The sequence below is a fragment of the Equus caballus genome, chromosome 14 (genome assembly GCF_041296265.1).
Source record: "Equus caballus isolate H_3958 breed thoroughbred chromosome 14, TB-T2T, whole genome shotgun sequence".
NCBI lineage: Eukaryota > Metazoa > Chordata > Mammalia > Perissodactyla > Equidae > Equus > Equus caballus.
In genome coordinates this window covers 109,051,498-109,077,127 of record NC_091697.1, presented here as the reverse complement: position 1 = coordinate 109,077,127, position 25,630 = coordinate 109,051,498, and the positions used below count along the sequence as shown (strand labels likewise).

At 52.9% G+C, this 25,630-nt stretch overlaps 3 protein-coding genes and 2 long non-coding RNA genes across 5 annotated transcripts; 3 read left to right on the top strand and 2 right to left on the bottom strand.

Moving 5' to 3' along the window:
* Positions 1–274: 274 nt before the first annotated feature.
* H2BC26 (H2B clustered histone 26) lies at positions 275–1,602 on the top strand. Its single transcript, XM_005599651.4, has one exon. The coding sequence runs from the start codon at positions 275–277 to the stop codon at positions 653–655; it is 381 nt and encodes a 126-aa protein (XP_005599708.1). The 3' UTR covers positions 656–1,602.
* H2BC27 (H2B clustered histone 27) lies at positions 1,508–5,439 on the bottom strand. Its single transcript, XM_005599652.4, has one exon. It carries the CDS (start codon positions 5,091–5,093, stop codon positions 4,713–4,715), a length of 381 nt encoding a protein of 126 aa, XP_005599709.1. The 5' UTR covers positions 5,094–5,439; the 3' UTR covers positions 1,508–4,712.
* On the top strand, positions 4,236–11,277 carry LOC138917387 (uncharacterized). Its single transcript, XR_011425279.1, has 3 exons — positions 4,236–4,362; positions 9,456–9,546; positions 10,007–11,277. It is a non-coding gene; the product is annotated as an uncharacterized lncRNA (long non-coding RNA).
* A 4,388-nt stretch (positions 11,278–15,665) lies between these two features.
* On the bottom strand, positions 15,666–21,097 carry LOC138917388 (uncharacterized). The gene is made up of 2 exons (XR_011425280.1): positions 20,829–21,097; positions 15,666–15,958 (listed from the first exon to the last, which is right to left on the bottom strand). It is a non-coding gene; the product is annotated as an uncharacterized lncRNA (long non-coding RNA).
* A 221-nt stretch (positions 21,098–21,318) lies between these two features.
* RNF187 (ring finger protein 187) lies at positions 21,319–24,385 on the top strand. Its single transcript, XM_023616977.2, has 5 exons — positions 21,319–21,339; positions 21,437–22,045; positions 23,057–23,149; positions 23,360–23,581; positions 24,095–24,385. Exons 1-5 carry the CDS (start codon positions 21,319–21,321, stop codon positions 24,095–24,097), a joined length of 948 nt encoding a protein of 315 aa, XP_023472745.2. The 3' UTR covers positions 24,098–24,385.
* The last annotated feature ends 1,245 nt before the right edge of the window (positions 24,386–25,630 follow it).

Sequence of the window (25,630 nt, the reverse complement as noted above, 5' to 3'; positions counted from 1 at the left end):
CCAAAACGCGAAGTGACAAAATCAGCCGGCCCGTGAGCCCTTATATATGATCCGGAGGTAGGCGAGCCAGCACCGTCCCATTGGATGTCGACGGTAACCAATCAGAATAGGAAGCCGGCATCCCCTAATTTGCATATGCCTTTCCCAGTGATGACGTTACACTACACTTGACCCTATCAGAAATTAGACACTCCTAATCCTTCATTTGAATATAAGACTTATAAATAGAGTTGCTCAGAGGTTGGGCTTTTTTTAGTTAGAGAGATTCGCCATCATGCCTGACCCGTCCAAAGCGGCTCCCGCGCCGAAGAAGGGCTCTAAAAAGGCCGTCACCAAAGCGCAGAAGAAGGACGGCAAGAAGCGCAAGCGCAGCCGCAAGGAGAGCTACTCCATCTACGTGTACAAGGTGCTGAAGCAGGTCCACCCCGACACCGGCATCTCGTCCAAGGCCATGGGCATCATGAACTCGTTCGTCAACGACATCTTCGAGCGCATCGCCAGCGAGGCCTCCCGCCTGGCGCACTACAACAAGCGCTCGACCATCACGTCCCGCGAGGTGCAGACGGCCGTGCGCCTGCTGCTGCCCGGCGAGCTGGCCAAGCACGCCGTGTCCGAGGGCACCAAGGCCGTCACCAAGTACACCAGCTCCAAGTGAGGCGCTCCGCGCGCCCCGGAACCCAAAGGCTCTTTTCAGAGCCACCCACACGATCGAGAAAGGGGTTCGAACACGATGGAATGTTGTGTAAGCCCGGTTTCGTAAGCGCACTAGCGGTTCCCGGATTAGTGGGAGGGGCCCCGGCGGAACCGTGCGCGCGCGCTCGGGTGTACGAGACAGAAAGGCAAGAACGCTGACTGCCCTCCATAGAGACCGGGGACAAAAACTGGGGCGACAATGGAGCACTTTGCGTCCGCCCAGCACTATTAACGCAACACCAGGCGAAGTAGCTGTCAGCTCAAAGGGTTTTTGGCGGATGGAAAGTGCATTTCCGGCGCTTGCGCGCGTGACTCCGTTCAGGGCCCGGAGTGTCTCCGCATGGCGTGCGCCGTGTGGGTAAGGGGGCGCGGATCATCTACGCCAGAGAGATCTCGTACCACTGCCCCCACATCCGTCTCCCTGACGGGGGAGCCCGGAGGTGCACCAGAGGACGCGCCTGCTGAGGCCCCGGGTGTTGGCGCGCAGCTTCGGTGGTGGCGCCTGGCGCTGCATCCCTGCCTAGACTAGACATTTTTATTTTCGAGCAATGAACGTTTCCAAGAAAATGTTTACGTGGAGGGATCCTGCAATGGCAGGATGTTTTGAAACCGAAAAGGAAACGGAAGCTCGGTGAAAACGCAGCGCCTTGTGCGTGCAGCATGTAATAAGCCGACCCCTGGTGTGGGTAGCTTTAAGTCTGGGCCGATTGGGGGGGTGATCAATTTACGAAAAGAAGAATTTCTTTTCCCCAAACGAATTAGCTTTTCCCCCGTTAAGCCACATAAGTTTTTCATGAAGCTGTAGTGACGCACATTTGTCTTTCTTTGAATTCATGGTGTTTATTGGGAAAGTCATCTTGGCTCAGAGAAAGCTCTTCGGAATGAAAACTCTTAGCTCTGGAAAGGACATTGCCTGCTTTTTTCTTGGCTTGTTTTTTGTTTGTAAAAAAGAGATCCCTAATAACCGCTTCCTTGAGCCGTTTTGTGAATTAGATGTATTGAGAAGTGTCATGGTCTCAGGCAAGAAACAGATGTTCGATAAAAGATAATCGTGCTTTTGCAAATCGTCTGTCCAAAGGAAGCTAGTCGCGTGCCAGGCTGGGTGGGCGCGGCTGCGGAGGAAAGGTCCCCTGCCCCCAGCGTCTTCGGCAAGGCGGCTGGAAACCCCCATTCCTTTTCCCTCGTTGGGTCCGCTCTAAAAGAATTTTTTAAACTTTATACGTTTCAGACTTGGTATCTAAAATATTTTTATCGTTAATTGAAATAGTTGAAGGATGCAAATCCCAATATAAGACGCTTTAAAAACAAAATGATCAGATTAATCTTGTAAAGGTATCTTTTGGAATATCAATTTACTACCATAATTTATAAAATACGTGATCACGTTTCTCGTTAACGATGAGGTATTTTAGATGATTTTTTCTCCCTTAACTCATATTTCCATTCCACTATTGCCTTAGAATTTCATGCTAATATAAGATTTACTCTTTAGTTAAGTGTTTTATCTACCACTTTTCTCTACAAAAGAAGTATGTAAATTGAAATTTAAAAGTACTTGTAGGTAACAAAGTCAGTGTTTAAAAAATCCTGTGGACGGCACACAATTGTTGAAAACAAAAGCTTTGATAGATAATTATCAAACGAAAAACTTTAGTGAAATCTGCCGATTTTAATGAAACGGGTGGTGGTCCCTCCCTGCCTTCCTGTCTGACTCCCTTAGTTCATGCATCCATGGGCGTTTACAGTGGTGGTGTGCTTACAATGACAGCAGTATACAATGATAGCATGCTCTGTCTTTGTTTTGTTTTATAGATCTACGCTCTGAAACATTTCCAAAAATGAGAATGTAGAAATGGAAATCTTGTCATAGCTGTTTTACTCAGTTCTTTGCCTTCCTAGTTATCCAAAAATTAAACAGTGATCTGTCATCAAAAGTCAGCAACCTTAATCCTCTCAAGATACATACTATTTTCTGAACTGTAGAATCCAGTTCTCTCCTCTATGAAGCAGGGGTCTGTTTGCTGGCTGGGTCCAAGCCCTGAGCCTCTTAAATTGGGAGTGAATATCTTAATGATCACTCGCCACGTGAAATTTGTCTCTCAGTTCCACGAGGTTCTCTGCCTTAACGAGCTTAAAACACAAGTTTAATACAAGGAAACTGTCTCTAGCCGAGTGAGTGGAATAGATTGTGCTAGCAGAGATGACAAGACTGCTTAGTACCAAAAATGAAATGACGTAAAATGAACGTTACAATTCCCAAATACAATAATATAAAAATAAGTTTTGTTGTGTAGTAATGCAAAACATTAATTTCTCAGTCCTTTTGACTTCTCTGGGACACAATTAGCTTGAAGTAAACAAAAAAAAACGTTGCCTCTATTTGCTGAACAGTGGCGTTGAGGCTGCACAGGCAGCCCCAGCCTGTTTTCTGGGACCGAAGCTGTTAAGGAAGAGGCAAGAAGGTGACACAGGCCGTGCCATTGAGATTTTATGATCAAGAAAATTGGGACATACACAGAACCCATGTCTATAATGTTACAACTGAAAAAGGTGTTCAGTTGAAGGTTAAATGAAGGCAGTTCACCAGGCATCTGAGAATAGAGACAAAGGTAACTAGGATGCATCACAATGGAAATATTGAGTCTGAAATAACTAAGGTAAACGGTTAAACTAAAGACCTGGAACTGGGGGGATATTTTGCAGGTATACAATCTGAAATGCATTTGAGAGACTGCACCCCACTTGACCTAGAAATTTCAAGCCAAATTTGCTAGTTATTATGGCCTAAACCAAAGACTATGAAAGGGAGAAAAACTGTCCTTTTAAGAAGTAACTGCAAGTGCTAGACGATGAATTTACTACGTTGACAGTAAGAGGTTAAACTGCCGAATGCGTGGCAGTCACTGCAGATGGTGCGCGCCCTGAGGCCGCGGAAGTGAAACAGCCCCTGCCCAGCTGTGGGAACCCAGCCTCCGATGCCGCTCCCAGAAGGCGTTTTGGCTCTTGGAGACTGGGCTGCTCTCGGAGGCGTCCTCGGTGGTTTGGGAGTCACCAGCACCGTGGGACACCGCCTGGTCCCCGGTCAGGCCTGCACGCCTCATTTATGATGGGTCATCCATTATGCATACTGTGGTATGACTCACTGTTTTAAAAAGGTGCTACATTTGTTTTATTTTTCCCTCTCCCCAAAGCCGCCAGCACGTAGCTGTACGATGTTCCGGTCGTGCTGTGCGGAGCGTCACCTCAGCCCGGCCTGATGAGCCTGCCGCGACGGCACCCAGGATCCGAACCAAGTAAACCCCAGGCCGCCGAAGCAGAGCACGTGAACTTCGCCGCTCTGCCACAGGGCCGGCCCCCATTGACTGAAAGTGAGCTTAGAAAGTATATACTTTCCGGGTAAAACATCCCAATCTTCTGATCTGAGAGATTGTAGCTGAGAGAGAGGGAGGAGACCGGTGTCTGCGCGGTGGCCGTCTTGATTTTTCAAGCAGGAACGCGTACTGCCCACAAGGGGCTGCTTAGACTCAATGCTGCTAAAACGCTTCTCGCAGGAAGCTCCCGCGGCCGCCCTGTGGCAAAGGCGAGGACGCCCTAGGGCGCTGCGCGCCAACACCGGGGCCTCCCCGAGCACCACGGCCACACACGCGTCCCGACCCACGAGGGAACACGGTAAGGGGGAGGCAGCACGAGGCCTTCCTGGAGAAGGCGCGCCGGCACCAGCACGGCGCTCGCCCCGCGCAGACACGCAGGCCCCGTGTGGCGCACGCCCGCAAGCGCCGGGCCCGGGCCTTGTCCGGCTTCCGGCGGGGCCGAGGCTCACCCCGCGGGCCTCGCGGGTCGTACGCCGCTGGGTAAACCGCTTAGCTTGATCGCGGGACTCGCGTCCCCGTCACGCACGCCCGTCTCCCCCACAGCACCCACCCAACAGCCCGTCACAGCCAGACTACGTGGGACGCTCCTTTCTGAACAGGGAGGTGGCTCTGAAAAGAGCCTTTGGGTTCCGGGGCGCGCGGCGCGCCTCACTTGGAGCTGGTGTACTTGGTGACGGCCTTGGTGCCCTCGGACACGGCGTGCTTGGCCAGCTCGCCGGGCAGCAGCAGGCGCACGGCCGTCTGCACCTCGCGGGACGTGATGGTCGAGCGCTTGTTGTAGTGCGCCAGGCGGGAGGCCTCGCTGGCGATGCGCTCGAAGATGTCGTTGACGAACGAGTTCATGATGCCCATGGCCTTGGACGAGATGCCGGTGTCGGGGTGGACCTGCTTCAGCACCTTGTACACGTAGATGGAGTAGCTCTCCTTGCGGCCGCGCTTACGCTTTTTGCCGTCCTTCTTCTGCGCCTTGCTAATAGCCTTTTTGGAGCCCTTTTTGGGCGCCGGCGCCGAACGGGAGAGCTCTGGCATAGTGACGGATAGACAGAGTGACGCAGCCTAACGGGAGCGAGACGAGTGGAACGTATCCTGGGCACCGCTATTTATCATCTCCATATTCAAATGAAGGCTCCAAAGCTGTACAATCCTATTGGATAGCCAGCCCGCCCGCCGCAGGGACCGCGAAAAGTTTATGTAAATAGTGGATCCCGGCTCTTCTTTCCTATTGGACAATAGTCCAACCAATCCGAAGGCGCGTCTGCTGCGCGCACGGAGTCAAGCAGAGCATCTTTGTTCAAACCATTTGTTGTAACGGGAGAGGTGTCTTCGTTTATTCCTGCCTGGACGGAGCGAAAACAGGAAATAAAAACCGGTTTTAAGCCCACGTCTCGGTCTTTTCTGGCTAGGAGGCAAATACAGGGGTCATTTCTTTCTGACGCCAAGAGGTAGGGAGGGAAAGTTGATGTTTATTCAGCAGAAGAATGGGAATGGGAGATTCCAACTGCCTTAACCATTTATTTCCAATATTTTTTCCCCCAAAAGCCAAGGAGATAAATTTCTCTTAGATTCGAGAGTAAATGCCAAAGACTCTTTAGGAAGGAGAGAAACTTGTACTAAAAATATATTAAGGTGCTTATATTGGAAGTGTAGCAACGGGGCCGGCTTAACTGGAGGGAGGAGTTGCATGGGTTTCAAAGGAAACACTAATCCTTCGTATCCTTATTAATGCCTAGGGGACAGAGCCCTCTGAGGTGACAGCCATATGCTGAGTGCTTGACATGGATGATCTCATGTAGTCTCATGTCTCCAAGGGTTCGATACTATTATTGTTCCCTAAGTACTCTTCAGAGCACAGGCTTATGGAACTGTTAAAAGAGAAACTAAGGTATATCAAACATTTTAAAAGCTTATTTGAGCAAAGTTTGATTCGAATGGGGCAGCATCCAATCTAATAGATAGAAAGGCGCTCTGAGAAGCCGTACAAAATGAGACTTTTATAGGCAGAAGGAAGCAGGAACAAGGAAGTTATACTAGGCAAAAAAGCAGGTTGGTTATTGCAAGGTTACTTTCCTTCAGGGAACAGCGGGGGTCTATCAGGCAGGTTACCTACCTAGTGCTGTGATTCCTGATTGACTGGTCAGGATTCCAATCTGGGAGAGCAGGAACTGTAATTAATAAGTCTTGGTTTGGTGACTTGGGGCCTTGCTTAAGTGATTCCGTTTGGGGACTGCTGTCTTGTTTTCAACAGAAGTCACCAGCTCCCAAGTTGTCTCCCCTATTAAGCTAATTCCTATGCACACAGGGTTAAATTCCCTTATTATTCTAACTCGCAAAGCAAATATAAGGTGTTGTGAACTCACATTTCTCACTTATTTCAGCATCACCTGGCAAGTTCATTAGAAATGCTGCATCTTGGGCCCTGCCTCAAACGTATTGAGTCAGAATCTGCATTTTTAAAAGATTGGTAGGCATGTCAGGGTTTACGAAACTCTGGACTGGAGGTCATTCACCTGGCGGCTTGAACCAGCCAGAGCATTATCCAAACAGGCCAGGGAACAACAGCGCCCCCAAAAGACAAAATGGCTCCCTGTGTTCAGGTTAGTTAGTAAGGTGCTTTCAAGATACCAAGACCAGCATACATTTGAAGCTGAAACGGGATACGTTGTTCCCTGGAAGGTTTGGGAATGAGGAAGATCAGGGAGGAGAGATGCGCCAGGGCCTCAACCCTTCAGATAGCCTGTGCTGGGCCCCCTCCCTCCTCTGCCCCTCCATTTCTGTAAACTGAGGAGGTCAATGCCTGCGCGATGGGGTGCTGAGAGTCAACGGGTGGGAGGCAGCCGGCAGGGTGCAGGCATGTATTTAGTGCTTAAGTCCTGTTGGCCCCCTTTCGTCCTCTCCTCAGAACTGACCCAGCAACAACCGGGGCTGCCTCAGCTGGGCTGCCTCTGTGCCCACGGCACATAAATACGGAGCATGAGCCTTTCTCTCTCCCACCAGAACATAGACTAAGCTGTAATCTCCAGGGCAAGAAATGTGTCTTCCATTTCTGAATCTCCAGGGTGAACACAGAGCTTGTCACATAGCAGAGGCCCAGTCAGTGTTTGTTGAATGAAGAAACCTGTATGCTGAGGCCGCGCCCTGTACATGCGAGTCCATCTTCTGAAGGCCATCGGGCATCTTGAGATTGCAGGTCCCCTGAGCCGCTTTGGACATGCTCAGCATTAGCCATTTTATCTGTTTACTTTAAAAATATGTAGTTTATCTAACAAACCTTTCTATAGAGCTCATTATGAACTAGGTAACCACTTAATAAGTACTTAACTCAATGTAGTGCTCATAACGGCCCTCCCAGGTGCGCGCTGTCAGCTCCATCTCACAGACAAATAGCAAGGGCGGAGGCAAACATGTCCCAAGGGAAGCAGCCGGTGAGGTGGGAGCTGGCGCTGGAAGTCTGGTGCTTGGCACCAGCTCCACGCTAACCACGACCTAGATTTTTTAACATTTGGATATTGAATCTCATTTAAAAGACAGACTAATATTTATCATGTGGTGTGTAGAAGAGAAACATTAACAAAATAAAAATGCATTGCTCTGTGTTTAAGTTTCTGAGGAAAAAACAAGTCAGAAATCTTAAGATTTCTACCGAAGAAGAAAGATGAAAGTACTGGAGATGAAATTGTGCTCAATTCCACAATTGCTGATTCCGTTTCTTAAAAAAAGTCTTTGAATACAAGCACCTTCAGGAAATAGACAAAAGCTTTCTTCTGGATCATTTATTCAACCCGTTTTTGTAACCATTACTGTTTTTTTATACCGGAGACTTAATGACCAATGCATAAAAATGATTGATCTCGCTCCAGCAGCACCGTTGGAAGCAGTCTGAAGCTTATCTTGCACAGGAGATCTTGATTTTACTCAAAGCAAAAGTCTCTCCTTTCGCCTGTAGATCTCCTTGGCATAGACCTCTCTGACCACAAGCTACCTTCTGTTCTTACAATTCGCCATGCTCAGCATGGCTTTCTGTCTCAACTGAGGCTCACTGGCAGAAGATATTGAAGCTGTTAACACATTTGTAATGTCAGGGAGGAAAGATTTTCCCTCTACCCTCCTGGGTTCAATAGCTAGGTCTATGAAAGAAACTGACAACAGGCAGGTTAACAGGAAAAAAAGAATCCCAGTTTATTCATGTTTAATATTGCATGCATGAGGACATCACAGGGGGAAAAAGTGAATATCCCAAAAGCGACGGGATTTCAGAGCTTAGATCTGTTTTCATAGGGGGAGTGGAGGGGGGATGTAGGCCTCTCAGGGAGAGTAAATGACTTCAGGAAAGATGACTGTGCCCTTAGGAGACCAGCCAGGAGGCATGACATTTGTGACCGAGTCTGGGTGTGCCCTTCTAGTCTGCCTCCAGTGACGAGTCAGTCTCTCTGGTTGAGGAGACTCCCAGGAGGGACTGATGGCAGCCGAGTTCCTCTGGAGGACCTGTCTTTAGGCAGACAGGATTTCAGAGAAAGCCTCTTCCAGCATTAGCTGTTTGTCAAGTGCCTTCAGCCCCAAATAATCAACACAACAACGTGGCGTATTTTGGGGCGGCCTGTCCTGAACTCCTTCAGCAGCAAAGGTATTCATCCCAGACATCTGTCATAGGAAATCTGTGACCGAGGAGCTTGAGGTTTGGGTAGGACGCGGTATGGATGTGTCACATGATCAGTGACATGATTTGTAGGGCCCGGAGCAAAATGAAAATGTGACTGCCTTGTCCAAAAACTATTAAGAATTCCTAGAAGACCACAGCAGAGCACTGAACAGAGCACTGGGGCATTCTCAGGGCAGCCCCGCTGTCTGCCCCGGTTCCAGCCCATGGCACTGTGGCCCTGGCTGCCCCTCGGCCTGCAGGCCCCATGCAGGAGGAGGGAGTGCTGGCTGTTTGTGCACACACAGTCCCCTCACCCTGCCTTGGTGCTGCCAGCCCCTGGAGAAGCTGGTTCTCCCACCAGGTCCTGGTGAGGTTTCTTGGCTTCCTTGTGGCATGGGAAGGCTTGGAAGAAAAGGTGGAGTGGGATAGGAGGAGAGCGTTTCTGGGAATGGCTTCAGGTAAGTTCTAAGGCTCTAAGATTTGGAAATTGCTCTGCTCCCACACAGAGGCCGGTCAGTGCCAGGAAATCAGGATCAGAATTAATGGACTGAATGTTTATGTCCCCCATCCCCAAATTCATATGTTGAAAACCCTAATCTGCAAGGTGACAGTATTTGGAGGTGGGGCCTTTGGGAGGTGATTGGGGTTAGATGAAGTCATGAGGGTGGCCCCATGGGGGGGTTAGCGTCCTCATAAGATGAGGAGGAAAGAACTTGCTTTTTCTCTCTTTTTCTCTGTTCCACTTGAGCACACAGTGAGAAGGTGGCTGCCTGAATCTGGAAGAGTGCTCTCACCAGAACCTGACCATGCTGGCTCCTTGACCTTGGACTTCCAGCCTCTATAACTGTGAGTAGCTGTCTGTGGTGCTTGTCAGAGTGGCCCGAGCTGACTGAGGCAGCTGTCTTGGGATAAAGACCAACATCATGTATTGACAGATGGCACACTATAGGGCAAACTGAGGTTCTCCTTGTGAGAAAGAAAGGAAGGAAGAAAGGAGGGGGAGAGGGAGGGAGGAAGAAAATGGAAGGCGAAGAGTGGGGTAGAGAAAGTCAAAGAGCAGAAAAGGAAAGATGGTGGCTGGCAGCTCAGCCTCACATTGCTGTCTCGCTCTCTTTTTTTTTTTTTACTACAGTGGAATCAGTTCTATTATACTAGCTATTATTCAAATCAAATCACTCAGTCTATAAAACAGAATCCAGGTGGGGCTGGGAGTAACAGCCTGAAAGAGTAATTTTTAAATGAATTTAGATGATAAAAGAAAAAAAAAAAACCCAAAATCAAAACTTTTTTTTCTTAATGGTTGTAGAGTGCAGTGCCTGGTGCTGGTAGCAAGTCCATAAAAACACTGAATGAGCAATTGCGTGAAATGAGCAGTTTATCCTCCCTGGTTTCTCTGCAGCGCGATGACGCCATCCTTTTCCACGAGCACGTGCAGGGAGCTCTCTCCTCACTCAGCCAAGAAACCAGGTCTCTTTAAAATTCTCAGAAACGAGCATTTCCTATAAATGAAACATTGCAGTGGCAAACACAGAGATGTTGGGTTTTTCCTCCCTCCGTGGAAGCTGATTCTCTCCATATGGGGGCAGCTAAGGTAACGCTGCGCACACAGCCTGCTGGGAGGGAGGGAGGAATCTGCCTGGAGGCAGCACCCTGCAGATTCGCAAAGCACACCTCAAAAGCTTCCTGAGGATGAGTTTTAATCCTTGGGGTTCAGCCAGAGGAAGGTGGGCGGGTCAAATTACAGGGCGTGTTATGGAGCTTTGCAGAGAAAAGGCAAATGCTTGCAGGATTGAGAAGAGAAAGACGGCTTGGCCAGCCATAGTCCTCCAGCACAGCTTCCGGCGCGCTCCCTGCGGACAAAGGCCGTCTTCTTGCCGCCACCCGAGATGCCCCGCGTGGCGGGGGCCGGGGACCCCTTCTCTCCAATGCCCTGCCCTCCGCTGCGCCCGCACCGAGGGCCTCTGGACCCACGTGCGCAGGACCCGAGATAGGCAGGTGTTGGCCTTCGTTCTGCCCAAGGTGACCGGGTCGCTTTCCGGGGTGATCTTTTCCAAGCGACCGTTTCCATTTTATTTCGGCAACTAGAAAAGAGGAGGTCTGCAGTGAAATCCCAGAGGCAGGTGTGAAGGGAGGGCAGGCGACCACAGCTGGGGCGGTGAGACAGGACGGTGAAAACAAGTGTGAGAAACAGCAGCGCGCACGGCGATGGCCGCACAGCCTGCGGACTTGGTGAGCGCCTTCCCGTCTCGGCGCCCGGGCAGGACACGCTCACCCCTGGGTCCTGAGCGGCCCGGCCACCCTGGGAGGGACCGCGCGCGCCCGGGCTGGGGTCTGTGCGGCGCAGAACGCTCCGGAGGCCGCGCCCGAGCTACGGGCGGTTCTGGTCACACGTTCTTCGACCAGAGTGACCCCCCACCACGTGTATACCGTTTACTTCTCTTACTTACTGTCCAGGTATAGTGATTAAAGTATCTTAAGGGGCGTTGAGAGTAAATGTAGCAGCTTCCAGCAGTGTTGGAGGAGATATAAAACAGAAAACACATGGATCTGAAAACGAGACTTAAGGAGATTTTATAACAGGAGTATTTCTTTACATTTCGTATTTTTATATTTTCAGGAACGGTGGTCTGGACCTGGGAAAGCAGAGCTGTGGGGATGGGGGGAGGGGGACGGGGGGGGGCGGACCGCCGGCCTCTCCCCCGACACATCCGGGGACACGCCAGGCCCGCCCCGGGCTTTATTCAAGGACCCCCGCGCCCCGCCCCCAAGCAGCCGCATTCCTGCGTCACACGCGTGTCAGGAAATCACGAGGACACGAAAGACAAGGGGAGGAAACATTAAGGCAGAAATGTGCATAAAACGACAGATTCCGAACTCAGAAACCAAACGGAGGGGCGCCGCACAGGCCGTGGAATAACGGAAAAATGGAAAACTCGAGAAGGCGCCTCAGCCAATCGGTTTCTCCTGAGGAACGGTTTGGATTGAGTTTGAACCAATCGAGACGGGTCCTTTCGAAAAAGACACCAGAGGCTGCTGCTCCTTCTGGTCCAGCGCGGGCGGTCCCTGGACCGTGCCGGCCAGTGGGGGTCTGCGCCCCCCGACACCCCTCTGCGTTCGGGCACTCCCGCGCTCTTGTACTCCTCATCGCCCCTGCGTCCCCGCGCCCCTGCGCTGCTGTAGGCCTCGAGCCCCGCTGCCCGCCCACCCGCGCTGCGCTCCTTGCGCCCCCGGCGCCCCATCGCCCACGACTCCAGAGCGAGGCGGCCTGGAGGGGTTCTGTGGCCCCTGGCCTGTGCACCATCCATTCTCCTCGAGCCCCGCGCATCCCCGTCGCGCCCAGGGACCCCCAGCGCGCGCACCGCATCCGCGGGGAGTCAGCCAGAGAGGGCAGCCCGGGCTCTGGACTGGCTCTTCCCAGAGCCGCCCGCAGTGTCAACTGACTTGGAGTTTCTTTCTCGACGCTCTTGGCTGTTCTTTCGTCATCTTGGCAGGCCCAGAATTTTGGGAGAGGTGGGGCTTTTCCGGCACGTTTAGGAGGGAGAGAGTCGTGGACAGGGTGGGGATGATGGTTTCGCGTTTGGAATTCTACATCCATAAATCAGGCGCAGACAGGGAAATAGGGTCGCCACCAGGTCTCCTTAAAGGCTCCCTCGAGCCGATTCCAGAGACCCCGGCCGCGTCTTCTGGTATTATCTGCACTTCAGATTCTCTACCTAGCACCCTTCCTGAGTCTTGTGCTGGGACTCCAAATAAATTCTAAAATCTAAGCACAAATTACCTTTCTGGAGAAGTAACAGTCTCCTGCAATTTCCCCAAAGCAGGAATGGGCTCAGGAAATGGTTTTCCGGGGGGCTGAGGTGCAGTGGCCAGTGACCGGGCCCAGTGGCCTTTGGTTGGCAGAGTACCCACACCTGCATGGGTTTCCCAAATGGCACATGCGACTATCTGCCTGTTTCCCTGCTCCTTACTCCACTTCTCCCCACCTGTAGTAACACCTTTTCCTGAATTTTTCCCTATTATACAGATTGGGGGGGGGGGGGGCAATCATTTTGCAAAATGTGCTTCTGATAAGAGAGATTTATCTGGTTGTTCTTAGGGCTTCCCTTCAGATTTTCGAGGGCCGCGCTAATCCTTTTCCCTGGCTGTGTAACTCCCGGCGCCCACACACACCCTGTGTAACTCAACCTTGCCACTGTGGACTGATCTTCACTTTTATTCCACGGCTTTGTTTTTCCACAACGAATGTTTGGTTTTGCCTTTAGAAGTAAGCAGTTTTAATGCTATTTGCAACTTCCTCGGAATTTAGAAAGGAGATGGGTGCTGCTGCTCCTGGAAAAATGTCAGATAACCTGTTCTTACCAGGATGGGCTGAATGAAGGCACCAGGCCGTGTCTGAAGGGATTTAAAAAGCAGTCACAAAGGCCCAAACGTGAGCTTCTGTCCACTCCACGTCTCTGTCTGGGATGGCACTACACACAGACAGCCCAGGTGATGGCACCTGTGCTCCAGCCTCAGTTCCCATCCATGACCACATTGCTCCTCCTGGTTCCGTGGGTCGGCCAGCACCCCAGGACAGCTTTGGTGCAGTTCCCATAGGGGCAGGGATTTGGGATGAGCCCCCCAGATCCGCGAGAACATCCATCTTTGCTCTTGGCCTCTCTACAACCAGTCCACTTTTCTGCATCTGGGCATTGGGACGTCCCGGAACCTGGTCACATCCCCCTCCCACATAAGCCCTTGCTCTGCACATGGCCACCGGACAATCACCCTAAATCTCGAGCTTGCAGCCCAGCCACACCCCTGCCACCTCTGGCTCTGGGCCTTGTCTCACTGTTTTAAAATATAGGGATTTTATTAGTAGTAGTAGTGTTCAGGCATGGTGAGACTAACAGATCAGGACATGACTGTTATTGAAAAGATAGCTGTTGTCCTCACAGATCCCAAAGGAGGGGACAGCCACACCAAGCAGGGCCACGTGGAGTAGCCCTCAGTCTGTCAGGAGGCAGAGGAGTGAGGGGAAACCGTGGGCAAGGCCTTTGCTGTGGTTTCTGCGGAAAGGTGAGGTTAAGGCAAATAGGCTCAGGATTGGCTAGTTTGAGTAATTTCAGCAGGCTCTGGGCCGTAGGGGCTGTCCCCAGCTGTCTGGAACCTGCCCTGGGGCGACGAGGACGGGGGACAGTGGCCCAGAGTGTGAGGGGAGACGCTGGGTGTGGGCTCTGCATCGGCGGGCTCGCACTCGAAGGGCGTGCTCTGGGTGAGCTGTTTCCTGCCTGCAGGAATTGGCCAGCTGTGGGAGGGGCAGTCCCTGCAGGGTCCGCCCCTGGCGTCAGGGGGTCAGGATGCACAAGGCAGAAGGCGTGGTCACTGTAGCTGCCCCGCCCCTTCTCCCGGGAGCGCCCCTACTCTGCTCGCCGGGCTGCTTGTGCGGGTGCCCTGTCTACGTCTCCGGGTCCTCCTTCTCCTGTTCTTTACGTCCATCCAGATGGCCCCGCACTCTGGGAAAGTGAACCTGGAGGTCCATAATAATACCAGCTCACCCGGCAACCCTGACCCGGGCTCCGGGCAGCTGAGGAGAGACTAGGTGGTCCGCCTGCGGCGGGCAGCCGAGGAGCCTGGTTCTGCAGGGGCCTCAACAATCAGAATCGGAGGGCTGAGCTCAGGACACACCGCTGACGTCCTGCCCTAGAAAGAGGCCCCTTTCCTAGAACTGAGCTGTCAACTTGTATCTCCCTCCTGTGTCCCATCTCCAGGGAGATGACTGTCACGGACATGGCTCAGTGTGCGATCCTTGGAGTGTGCAAGAACCCAAATTCCCAAAGTTGAGCCAGGAAGGAAGCGCCCTGGTGCTCTCTCCCTCGCGGGGCGTCGGGGAGTGTTGTGGGCTGATTGTGCCCCTCCCCAACTCGCATGTTGGATCCCCGATGCCCAGGACCCCAGAATGGAGCTGGACTTGGAGGCTGGGCCTTTAAAGAGGTGATGAAGGTAAAATGAGGTCACTGGGCTGGGCCCTGACCCCACGTGACTGGTGTCCTCATAAGAAAAGGAGATGAAGACACACGTGTGGATGAACGACTGATGGGGGCTCGGTGAGTCGAGGAGTCAAAACAAAGATTTCTTGGACTCTCGAGGTCTGGCAGTAGTGCTCTTTCATTCAGAGAATAGCATGGAATAGCGTGGGGACAGGGCCCATGGGCAGTGAAGAGCTGCAGGCATGGGGACAGGACCCTTGGGCAGTAAGAGCTGCAAACATGGGGACAGGACCCATGGGCAGTGAGAGCAAGCATGCAATTAGGGTAGGGCTAAATTTAAGACTTAGGTATGTGAGTTATCTCTTTACAAGACAAAGGAAAGATTATGTAAAAAAAAAGTCCTTAAAATGGTATCAGTGCAGGTGGGGTCTGGTTATTGGGTAGTCCTATAACTTTAGGTAAGAATCAGATCGGATCAGGTCAGGACATCCTATGCTTCCTGGAGGATGATACAGATAGGTATGTAGGGCAGGTCACCTTGAGCTTCTCTCCTGGGCAGCCTTGATCCTCATGAATGACCCTGTGAGGACATGGGGAGGAGATGGCCATCTACACACCAAGGAGAGGCCTCAGCAAGAAGTGGCCCTGCTCACGCCTGGACCTCTGACCTCCAGCCTCCGGAGTGGGAGACAATGAACACTGTGGGTTGAGCCCCCCTGTGGTGTTTGTTATGCAGCCCGAGCTCACTGAGACGAGATATTGCAAGTTTTGGACGGAACTGCGAGAGGTGGCTCTTGAGTTTGAGGAATGTACAGGGTTGGAAGCAGGCTCTTGAGTTCACGTCCACACTCTAGTCGACGGACAACCAGGTTACAGCTGACAACCCCATCCTGTGATCTGAGCCGAGATGCTATTGTAAGGGAGGAGGACATTTCCTCTCCCCAAATGTGGGTTCGTCTGGCCAGAGAACGAATTAAATTCACATGAGACAGAATAGCAAGAGAAAATTAAACAAGGCTTTATGAGGAACCATGGCCCGGGGCCTTTCTTCCCGAAGGAAGAAAGGGCACCAAAGAAGTGGGGTGCACATAGTGGTTATATACCCCCAAACAGGGTGTTTCACATGTGATTGAAATGTCCCTCCCACAATAGTCACAAGATTGCCCCGTCAGCACAGCGCTTGATGGACACAGCAGGTAGTGGTCTGCTGTCTCGGAGGGCGTAGCCGGAGGCAAGTCGATTGTCTGGAGCTGGGCCATCACGGGTGAGCTCAGCAATCAGTTCCTTCCCTAAGGAAAGATGCTTAATCCTTAAAGAAATGCCAACGTTGGGAGGGGGAGGGGAGTCAGTTACAGGAGGTTACCAGACTAGCACAATAAAATGCAGATTTAAGTCTTTGCCTTTGGTATTGATTAAGAGTTTCTAGAGAGAAGGTCATCTCCTTTCTTCTTCCTGGTACAGAGAGGGAGGCACCTTTTACAGATAGAGATTTACCTTACAAATGCAAATGTGTGCTAACAAAGGGCAAGTTCCATTCCTCAGAGCCTCCTTCCCTGTTCCAGTTTATCAAAAGCAATCAGCCTCAAATAATCCTGATGCCAAAGAGACATATCTTGGGGTGGCCAATTTCAGGTCCCCACACTATCGTCCACTCCCTCAGGGCCCTATTCTCTACTTCCTTAGGGCCCTATCGATCATTCCGTCAGGACCCTGGGAAAGAAACTCCAATTTGCTTGGGTCGGGATAATGTAATAGTTTTAGACTTACTTATATGTAAATATATATAGTGGCTCAAAGTCTTAGAATTATTATTACTAGTATTGATTTAAGTTTAGAAATACCATCAGTATGTTTGGGTTTTTACTTTTATTTACTTTTTTTTTTGAGGAAGATTAGCCCTGAGCTCGCTGCTGCCAATCCTCCTCTTTTTGCTGAGGAAGACTGGCCCTGAGGTAACATCCGTGCCCATCTTCCTCTACTTTATACATGGGACGCCTGCCACAGCATGGCTTTTGCCAAGCGGTGCCATGTCTGCACCCGGGATCCGAACCATTGAACCACAGGCCGCAGAGAAGCAGAACGTGTGCACTTAACCTCTGCCCCACGGGGTCGGCCCCAGGGTTTTTAGGATTTAAATTATTTCACAGTTTTGACATCTAAAATGTCTAAAAGATTAGCGTTATAATTGCAATTAAAATGTAAAATTGAGTAATTGGTTTTGATGTGATTTTGAAGTTGAAAACCTAGAACATTGTCCAAAGTTTGTTATAACACTGGAATGTTCAAGGAAACTTAACATTCGCCATTTGTAAGTTTAATCATTAGTTTTAGGAGTTGGCAGGCTCCTGGGGAGGGCAGGGATTGCAGCCAGCACACCTTCCAGGTGCTTCCTGGCAGCGATTTGGACCCCGGCCTGGCTCCTGGGCTGTAGGGTGCGGGTGGTAGTGGCAGTTACCTGAAATGTCTCCTGAGAGGTCCTCTCCATGTCCATCTGGCTCCTCAGCCCAGCAGGTGACCCCAAGGCCTTCCAGTGTCCTCTTAATCATCTCCCCTTTTTCTTCCCCTGGTCCCTGGCTGATACATGACTCTGTGCAGTCCAGTCCTGCCCAGAATTCACTGTCTCTGGCTGGTGCTAGGCCCAGCCCCCAACGAGAGGTCTGACTGCTTGGTACTCAAGCCCTTTCTCTGGTCATGGCCATGACGTCAGTGACCAGCACAACACCCACTCTGGACTTTGGTTGAGGCATTCAAAGAGAGGGGCTCTTGTTTGTAAAAGGATTGACTCCAATTCCAGTGTGGAGTGGGGTGTGTTTCTCCACAGCACCAAACAATTCTGCATCTCCAGCGGGGGTCCCACCATTCAACTCCATTCTGACACTACCAACCTGAGGTGGCGTCAGATCCCACAGGTTAAGGGCTCAGTCCTACAAGACCACCCCTCCTTCAGATGCCAGGTATCACCTGTGCACCTGACCACTGGCTCCAGATCAGAGACTCCCCGACCCCTCCCCGGTTGGACAAGTTTGCTGGAGCGGCTCACAGAACTCAGGAAACATTTTGCTTCCCAGATTGCCTGTTTCTTGTAAGAGCATATAACTCAGAACCGCCAGGTGCAGAGACGCACAGGGTAGGTCCAGGAAAGGGCCCCGCGCTCCCACCTCCTCTCCGAGAACACTGCCCTCCTCCAGGCACCTCCACGTGCCCACCAACCCACAAGCTCTCGGAATCATCCTTTTGGGTCTTCTGGAGGCTCCATCACATAGACTGATCAAATCATGGCCCACTGGTGATCCAGAAGTTCCAGCCCCTCCCCCCTCCGGGGCTCCAGGGTGGGACTGAAAGCTCCGGCCTCTAATCACGTGTTTGGTTCCCCTGGCGACCAGCCCCATCCTCAGGGGCTGTCCAGAATCACCTTGTTAGTGTAAACTGAGGTGTGGGTGACAGGGGCTGGTTGTGACTGTCAAGACCCCTTTATGGCTCTCATCACAGGAGAGTCCAGGGAGCTCTGTGCCAGGAACGGGATGAGACCGAATATATACTTCTTATTATAAATCACAATATCGCAACCACAATGAATTCAAATTTACTTCCTAGTAAGTTGTATTTCTTAGTCCTAGTTCTGCCTTTTGAGAGCTATGAAAATTAATTACTTTCGATTTCTTTTCCATGTGCCAGACAGGAAATTTCCATGGAATCAAATCTTAACCTGACCACCCTCGTATCTTCAATTGTTTCCCCTACACACATCACTGAGGGTCTCTTTACCAACCCTTTCGGTACACCCTGGTTTGTGAGAATAAAACTTAAAATAGGGTAACCCGAAATGCAATAAAACACACACAACAAATACACAAGGCAAATGTGGAATTACAAATTCCTCTAATTAAAACTCTAGGGGAAGAAAAAACATTTTCCTCTGTCCGTCTTAGGTTCATTGGCTGGGGCCCCGTAAATTAGTGACAAAAAAATAGATTAACAAGAGAAAAACGGTTTATTAGTGTGTGTAGCACACATCAGGGAGGAGAAAACTCAGTGGTGAGTATCTCAAAGGGGTGGTTAGAACTTGGGCTTCTAGAGCATCTTAACAAAGAATAAATGTACAGAGAAGCGACAAGACAAAGAAAAAGGGTTTGGGGCTTCCAAGGGTGGTAAACTGTGGGAAGGTAAATATTTGGGTGAAGTTAATGGACAATAAAGGTTATTAGTGCAGGTCCATTTTGGCACTGACTTTCTCCTTCGTGGCCATAAAACTTCCCCCAAGAGGGCATTTATGGCAATTCTCATTTCTCAGAAGTTTCTGCTTTTGGTCAGATAAGGAGCCCCGGGTAGGCATCTTTCTGTATCTGTTGATTCTCACTTGCTTCCAGCTCCAAATCTCTATGCTGAAGGGGGACATTTTGGAGTGGCGGATTCTGATACCCTTCAGAATCCTTACTTTCTATTCCTGGTGGTCTGCATTTTGGTTGCCTTTAAAAAAACTTTATCAAACTCTTATATTCTCTGTAAGAGAACTTTTTCAGAGTTGCCAATTTAATCCCTGAACATTTTATATCAATCCAATTAAAATACAAGTTTGAGAGAAAGAAAGATGGTTTAGAACCCAATAAATTTGGAGTTCTGCCCTTTTGTGGTGAGGCATTTTCTGACTTATTCAAAGTGATGGGAATTCAAGAGCACGAAGATACCCAGAGACCAGCAAGCATCCTACTGTCCTGTGGGTTTTTATTAAATATAATTCCGAGCAATAATCCAGACCACCACCAGCTCCGATTCTGCCTCTGACATGAAAGTGGGAGTCTTCAGTTTTCTGGATGGTTCGAGGCAGATGAGGGAGAGCATGCGCCTCTCCGCCCCCCCCCAACCTTGTCCTCTAACAGCACCTGCTAAATCTCTCACCTGGAGGGTGCAGAGGAGGGTGTGGAAGAGGAGGCTGGGGGAGAAGTGCAGGGTGACTCCTCTCAACCCGCCTTGGAAGTGCAGATGCTGCACAACTCGGATTCTGCTGGCATTAAGGAAGAAGGACGGTGTGATATCACGATTGGAACCTCCGCTCCACAGCCATGCCCTCAGATGCACAGGTGACACCTGGACCTGGGATTCCGTCTGAAGTGGGGCGAGTCTTGGAAGACTGACCCCAACCTGGGATGCGATCTCCAGGCTAGCAAGGTCAGTGCTGAGTTAAATCGTAGGACACCCAGTGGTATCGTAGAGAATCGCCTGGTGTGGGGAACAAACTCCACAATGTACTTGGGAGAGGGAATAGGGCTATGAAACGTTTGCTGTTCCTCATTTCCACAAGTCTCTTGTGCACTCATTTTCAGATTGGTGGCTACTACAATTTGCTGAGCCAGTCCCCTACCATTGGAACTTTAAGGTTTTTGTTTTTTTCCAGAGTGATATGACAAACATTTCTCCGAACCAAACCAAAAAACGCTTTATTTGCTTTTATTTTGGGTTATTTTTATAGAACACATTTTGAGAAAAGGAATTCCAAAGGTAATGAAAAATCTGCAGGTCCTTAATACATATTGTTACATTGCCTCCCAGAAACAGTATCTGCAAAATCAGGTTTTTGGGGTCTGCTAACTCAATAGCGGAAAAAAAAAATCTCATTTGTGTCCCTATTTCTTAACAACCGGTCAGAGTGTCTATTTTTTCTCACGTCTACTTGGCATTTGTGTTTTTTCTGTGGACAGAGAAATCACATCGGTGGGGGCACGTATTTTTCCATTGTACTTTTCTGTACCAAATTTGATGAACCCTTTGTGTATTTGTGGCTGAAATTTCTCTAGTTTGCCGTTAGTGATTGTGCCTGGTTATGTTTCCCTCTCACAAGATTAATGGAGTTTACTCAAGTGACTTTTTTTCTTTTCTTTTTTTTTTTTTTACTTTTCTCTAGACCACGTTCCTAGTTTACCCAACAAATCATCCAGTGCTTTTCTCCTTCTGACCACCACCGCACAGGACAAAACCCAGCTCTCCAGCCACGCTTCCGACTGCCCATTTAGTGCATTTCCAAGTATATACCAGATTTTTAAAAACTCCCACAAAACCGGAAAGCAATACCTCGGAAAATGTTGAACTTCTATGGAATGACAGATACATTTTTTAAAGAATTGAAAAATCACGTAATGCCAAATTACAGTGAACTTTTTTTACCTGCGCGATTGGTTGCTTCCAAAGTAAAAAACAGATCGGTCCTCCCAGAGACCTTTTTGTTCCCCAAAGAAAAGCTAACAGACGTCCTGGGGCCATGGCTGCGGGTCTCCTAGGACACCTCCGCTCGGAGTCAAGGGGCGCTTCCCGGCCTCCGGAGCCCCGCGCCCGGCCGCGAGGGGCCGTGGACTCCAGGCCCCCGCCCCGCTGCGGGACGGAGGCTCGCGGGGCGGCCCCCGCGGGAGGCCCAGGCAGGGCGAGCGCGCGCCACAGGCCCGCCCGCAGGCCCACGCGGGGCGGTCGGCGCGGAGGCGCACGCGCAGGAGGCCCGCGCCGCCGGCCTCAGCCCCGCCCGCCCCGCGTGGACGTTGCGCCGCGGGGGGCTGTGTGCGTGTGCAAGCGCTGCTCGGGTCCTGGCAGCTTACACAAAAGACTTTTAAAATGGACTCTCCAAATAATAAACCTTTGTTTCCCACTCGCCCTCCAGTCATTTATGGGGGAAAGGCCAGTCCCTGTAAGATTTCAGGGTGCGAGGACGCGGAGCGGCAGACGGGCGGCAGCGAGAAGCGCCCCGCTGCCAGGACCCGGGCGCGTGGGGCGCCCGCTGCCAGGACCTTGGCTGGGGTACACCGCTGCCAGGACCCTGCGTGGTGGAGCGCGCTGCTGCCAGGACCCTGCGTGGGGCCCCAACGTCCCTGTCGCCATCCTTGTTCCGTGCCCGCTCCCGTGCGCACTCTCCGTCCCGGTGCCCGCGGCCCCGTCCCCGGCGCTCCGCCGCCCCGCGCCCGGCCCCCGCCCGCGCCCTCCCCGAGGGCCCCGCCGCCGCCGCCCTGGCGCTCCCCGCGGGCCCCGCCGAGGCCGCCTGCGCCCTGTGCCAGCGCGCGCCCCGAGAGCCGGTGCGCGCCGACTGCGGCCACCGCTTCTGCCGGGCGTGCGTGGTGCGCTTCTGGGCCGAGGAGGACGGGCCCTTCCCGTGCCCTGAGTGCGCCGACGACTGCTGGCAGCGCGCCGTGGAGCCCGGCCGCCCGCCGCTCAGCCGCCGCCTGCTGGCGCTCGAGGAGGCGGCCGCGGCGCCCGCGCGCGACGGCCCGGCCTCCGAGGCGGCGCTGCAGCTCCTGTGCCGCGCCGACGGGGGCCCGCTTTGCGCCGCCTGCCGCATGGCCGCGGGGCCCGAGCCGCCCGAATGGGAGCCGCGCTGGAGGAAGGCGCTGCGCGGCAAGGTGCGGGGCCCTCCCCACCCCCATCCGCATCTGCAACCCCAACCCCGGATCCCCGCCCCGGACGGCGCCCTTGTCACCGCTCCCCCCATCTCTTCCTCCTCCCCGAGTTACCCTCTTGGGACCGTCCTGTCTCTTCCCCCACCCGCCTAGGCGCTCTGCTGCCGACGCCGCCCCCCATACCATTCCCCCGGCGCCTCACTCCCGCGCCCCCAGATATAACGTCACCCTGCGTCCCCCCTGCCCCGGGTTCAGTCCTGGGGACGAGGTCTGAGGCCGTCAGCCCCTCGGTCTGCCAAGGCGCGAGCCCCCACAACTCCGCCGTCTCACCCGCTGTCGGCCGTCCCGGGGTTCCCCCACCCACTCCGTTCTGGAATCTTCTCCGTTGTGCTCTCGGGCCGTTGCATGGGGCACCTAACCCTGGGTCAAAGCCTTCCATGTTAGAGAGATCGCGGGGACTTTGAGACCTGCCTGTGTTGGGTGGGGGGAGGGCACAGTGATAGCCTTTGGTCCCAAAACAATCCGTGTGGCGGTTGAGGATTCCTTTGTCGGGGTGGGTCCTGCGGTCCTTGCTTGAGCACTGGGGGTGGTGACCAGCGGCTGCACTGGGGCTGGAGCAGGTGGCAGGGGCACTGCAGCTTGGGTTCTCCTGCTGGTGGATGCCACCCATCCGGTCACTGCACAGCAACTGGACAGGCCCTTGGTGTGGCCATGCTCACCCCAAAAGAGCCACCCTCCATCTCTTGGCTGGTGCCAGTAACACGGGATCTGAGGGAACTGTCTTGCCTCGTTACTTGGTTAGAGCCTTAGCACAGGTTTTTCTGTCAGACTTGATGGAGAGAGCTTAGTGGGTTTGTTAAGACCCCCCTAGTGCCTTCAGTGTGTTTCCACAGTGTCAGCAGGCCAAGACCACCTGCTGGGGCCTGACTTCTGCTCAGACTGTTAGCAGACTGGGCTGAGGGGGCCCCAACCTTCAGATGGGGCCCCCACCGCGTAACCAGCGTTTCTCTCTAGGAGAACAAGGGGTCTGTGGAGATCATGAGGAAGGATCTGAATGATGCACGGGACCTGCACGGCCAGGCTGAGTCTGCTGCCGCCGTGTGGAAGGCAAGTGGGGGTGGGCTTGGGGTCTGGGGTCCGCCTGTCAAGGTGACATTGGTGTGTGCCCTGACCCTCTCTGTCAGGGTCTCAGTTCACAGCTGAGTGCTTTGCAGTAAACTCAACTCTCCTCCCCAAGCTGGTCAGTGGTGGGGTGGGGGTCTCAGGGTGTTGCCCGAGGACACAGGTGTCCCTCCCTGCTGCCCACCCGCCCTGCAGGGACATGTGATGGACCGCAGGAAGAAGGCTCTGACGGACTACAGGAAGCTTCGGGCCTTCTTTGCTGAGGAGGAAGAGCGCTTCCTCCAGGAGGCAGAGAAAGAGGAGGGGTCCCTGGAGGATGAGGACGCCGACCCGGCGGAGAGGTTCAGGTCCCTGCTGCAGGCCGTGTCGGAGCTGGAGAGGAGGCACCGCAACCTGGGCCTCAGCATGCTGCTCCAGGTGGGCACCCCGTCCCATCCTGGTGGTCAGGGAGGGCAGATGGGCACCGGTGTGAGAAGTGGCAGGGGGAAGCTCACCAAGAAAGAAAGCTAAAGGTCACCACCTTAATTCATTTGGGGCTGAGTTTCAGGAATGAGTAATCCAGGAGATTTTCTGGCCTCCCCGTGGGGGAGACTGTTTGCTGAGAGGAGGGTCTTGTACCCCAATATTAAAGCACTGGCCACTGTCCCACCCTGGGGCTCCACAGGCAGGAGCAGGCCGTGGGGTCCAGCAGTGGCGGGCACCCCCAGAGGGGTGGGACTGGGTTCTGTGGACTGCAGTGTCTGATCCGGGGGCCAGCAGCCCTGTCCTTCAGTCCTTGGGGAGGACAGGTGTCATCTCACTTTTGGCACAGCTGGTTGATCAGCTCCGAGTGTTGGGGACACACCTGCGGCTGGTGGAGCTGGGGCGTCCGTCGCCTGGGTTCCAGGATAGCAGCCGCCTGTCTCTCTCCCTCTCTCTTTCTCCATGCAGTGATCCACCGGGCTCCAGGCAGAGGACACTCACTCCACCCATGGCCCACAGCAGCTCCTTCATCCACCTCCTTCCGGACCCATAGTGCCCTTCACCCTTCGCTCCCTGAGGGTCTTCACCTAGGTGTGGACGCCCACCTGGGGTTGTTCAGATCACGACTCTCGGCAGAGTGTCCCTTTCGTCCGGGTGTTCATGTTTCCAGGCTGTGAATATTTCACCTCAGAGCCCCGTGTCGGGGAGGTTAACCTGAGTGTGTTCCTCTCTTCATAAAGCTCTTGTTGCTGCTGCTGAGTCTTGTCAGATCTGCCTGGGGTCTCTCTGGCTCTCGATCGTGGTCGCCAGGCAGCCTGGGTTGTCTGGACTTGGCACCCACTTGTCTTAAATGCCACCCACGACCGCCATTCTGCTGGACATGCGCACCAGGCCTGCAGAGCCCTGCCCATGCATCAGGCATGCCAGTTAGGGTTAAATTTGGGGTAAGCGTCAAAGGAAAGGAAGGTCCAGGGTGCCCCGGTGGGTCAGACCTGTCACTCCTGCTCAAGGCCCCCGACAGCATGTCCCCCCCACAAACCTACACTACAGCTTGAAGTCTGTCCTCAGAAACGGCCCCTTGGGGTCCCCCTGAGGTCTGTGCGTCCCAGCACTGTATCCTCGTGGTTCTGTCCCTCTCCTCCCTGTGCGTTCACTCGTCTGTTTTCTTGTCCCTCCATCACCCGTTCCTCGGATACTGGCAGTTTCTTAGCATCATCATCCATCCGCCCCTTGCTGATGGGAGCGTTTTTCCTGGGGTGAGGGGTCACCCCCAGGCCTCACTGGAGGTTTGTGTCGCTGTGCTTCTGGCATCCCTTCCTCTTTCCTCCGCTAGACAAATTTAGCAAAACCTGTGACTTAGTGGTAGCGTTGTTGTTTAGATTAGTTCAAGTAACAGGCATGCTGCACAGAGACGGGGCCAGGGATCCAAGAATATAGACAGACAGATGTTCAGGATGGTGGGGCTGCAAGTTGCCCCTAATGTGCAGCTCTGTGACCAATGTCCATTTTTACATGAAGCTGCAGCTGTCAGAGTCACCGGACTTTGGGGCTGCCCTCATCTCAGCACTACCCCAGGCAGGGGCTTCTGTAGGTGGGCCTGCTCTCTGATGAGCCCCCGCCTCCCAGTTGCCCCAAGTGAGCAGGGGGCTGCCTGCCTCCTTCCCCTTTCAGTCAGCTGGGTGGAGACCAGTGGGCAGCCAGCGCCGGGGCACAGCCCGGAAAGGTGATACCCATGGGTGCCGGGTGCTGGGGAGAAATGGGAGGGACGCCTGCATGGATGCTCTTTCTTGCTGACGGAGTGTTGGTGGCCATCTCGCCTGCTCCCACACACACCGTCTATGTGAGAGTGATGAGCAGAGAGTGGGAAAACCTGCTTGGTTGTGTAGGAAAGAGTGACAAGTTAATCGTCTCAGCGAGCCATGTGACCTTGGCCGAGTAAGCCTTATAAATAACCCTGTCCCTGATGTGGTGGGGACACAGGAGGGAGCTGCTGGGCTTGTGTCC

Bases quoted from the DNA above. Each gene is read 5' to 3' on its own strand.
- H2BC26 (XM_005599651.4), top strand. From the start codon at position 275: ATGCCTGACCCGTCCAAAGCGGCTCCCGCGCCGAAGAAGGGCTCTAAA.
- H2BC27 (XM_005599652.4), bottom strand. From the start codon at position 5,093: ATGCCAGAGCTCTCCCGTTCGGCGCCGGCGCCCAAAAAGGGCTCCAAA.
- RNF187 (XM_023616977.2), top strand. From the start codon at position 21,319: ATGGGGGAAAGGCCAGTCCCT. The intron at 21,340-21,436 runs GTAAGATTTCAG...GCCCGCTGCCAG, and splicing joins TGGGGGAAAGGCCAGTCCCT to GACCTTGGCTGGGGTACACC. The intron at 23,150-23,359 runs GCAAGTGGGGGT...CCCGCCCTGCAG, and splicing joins CTGCTGCCGCCGTGTGGAAG to GGACATGTGATGGACCGCAG.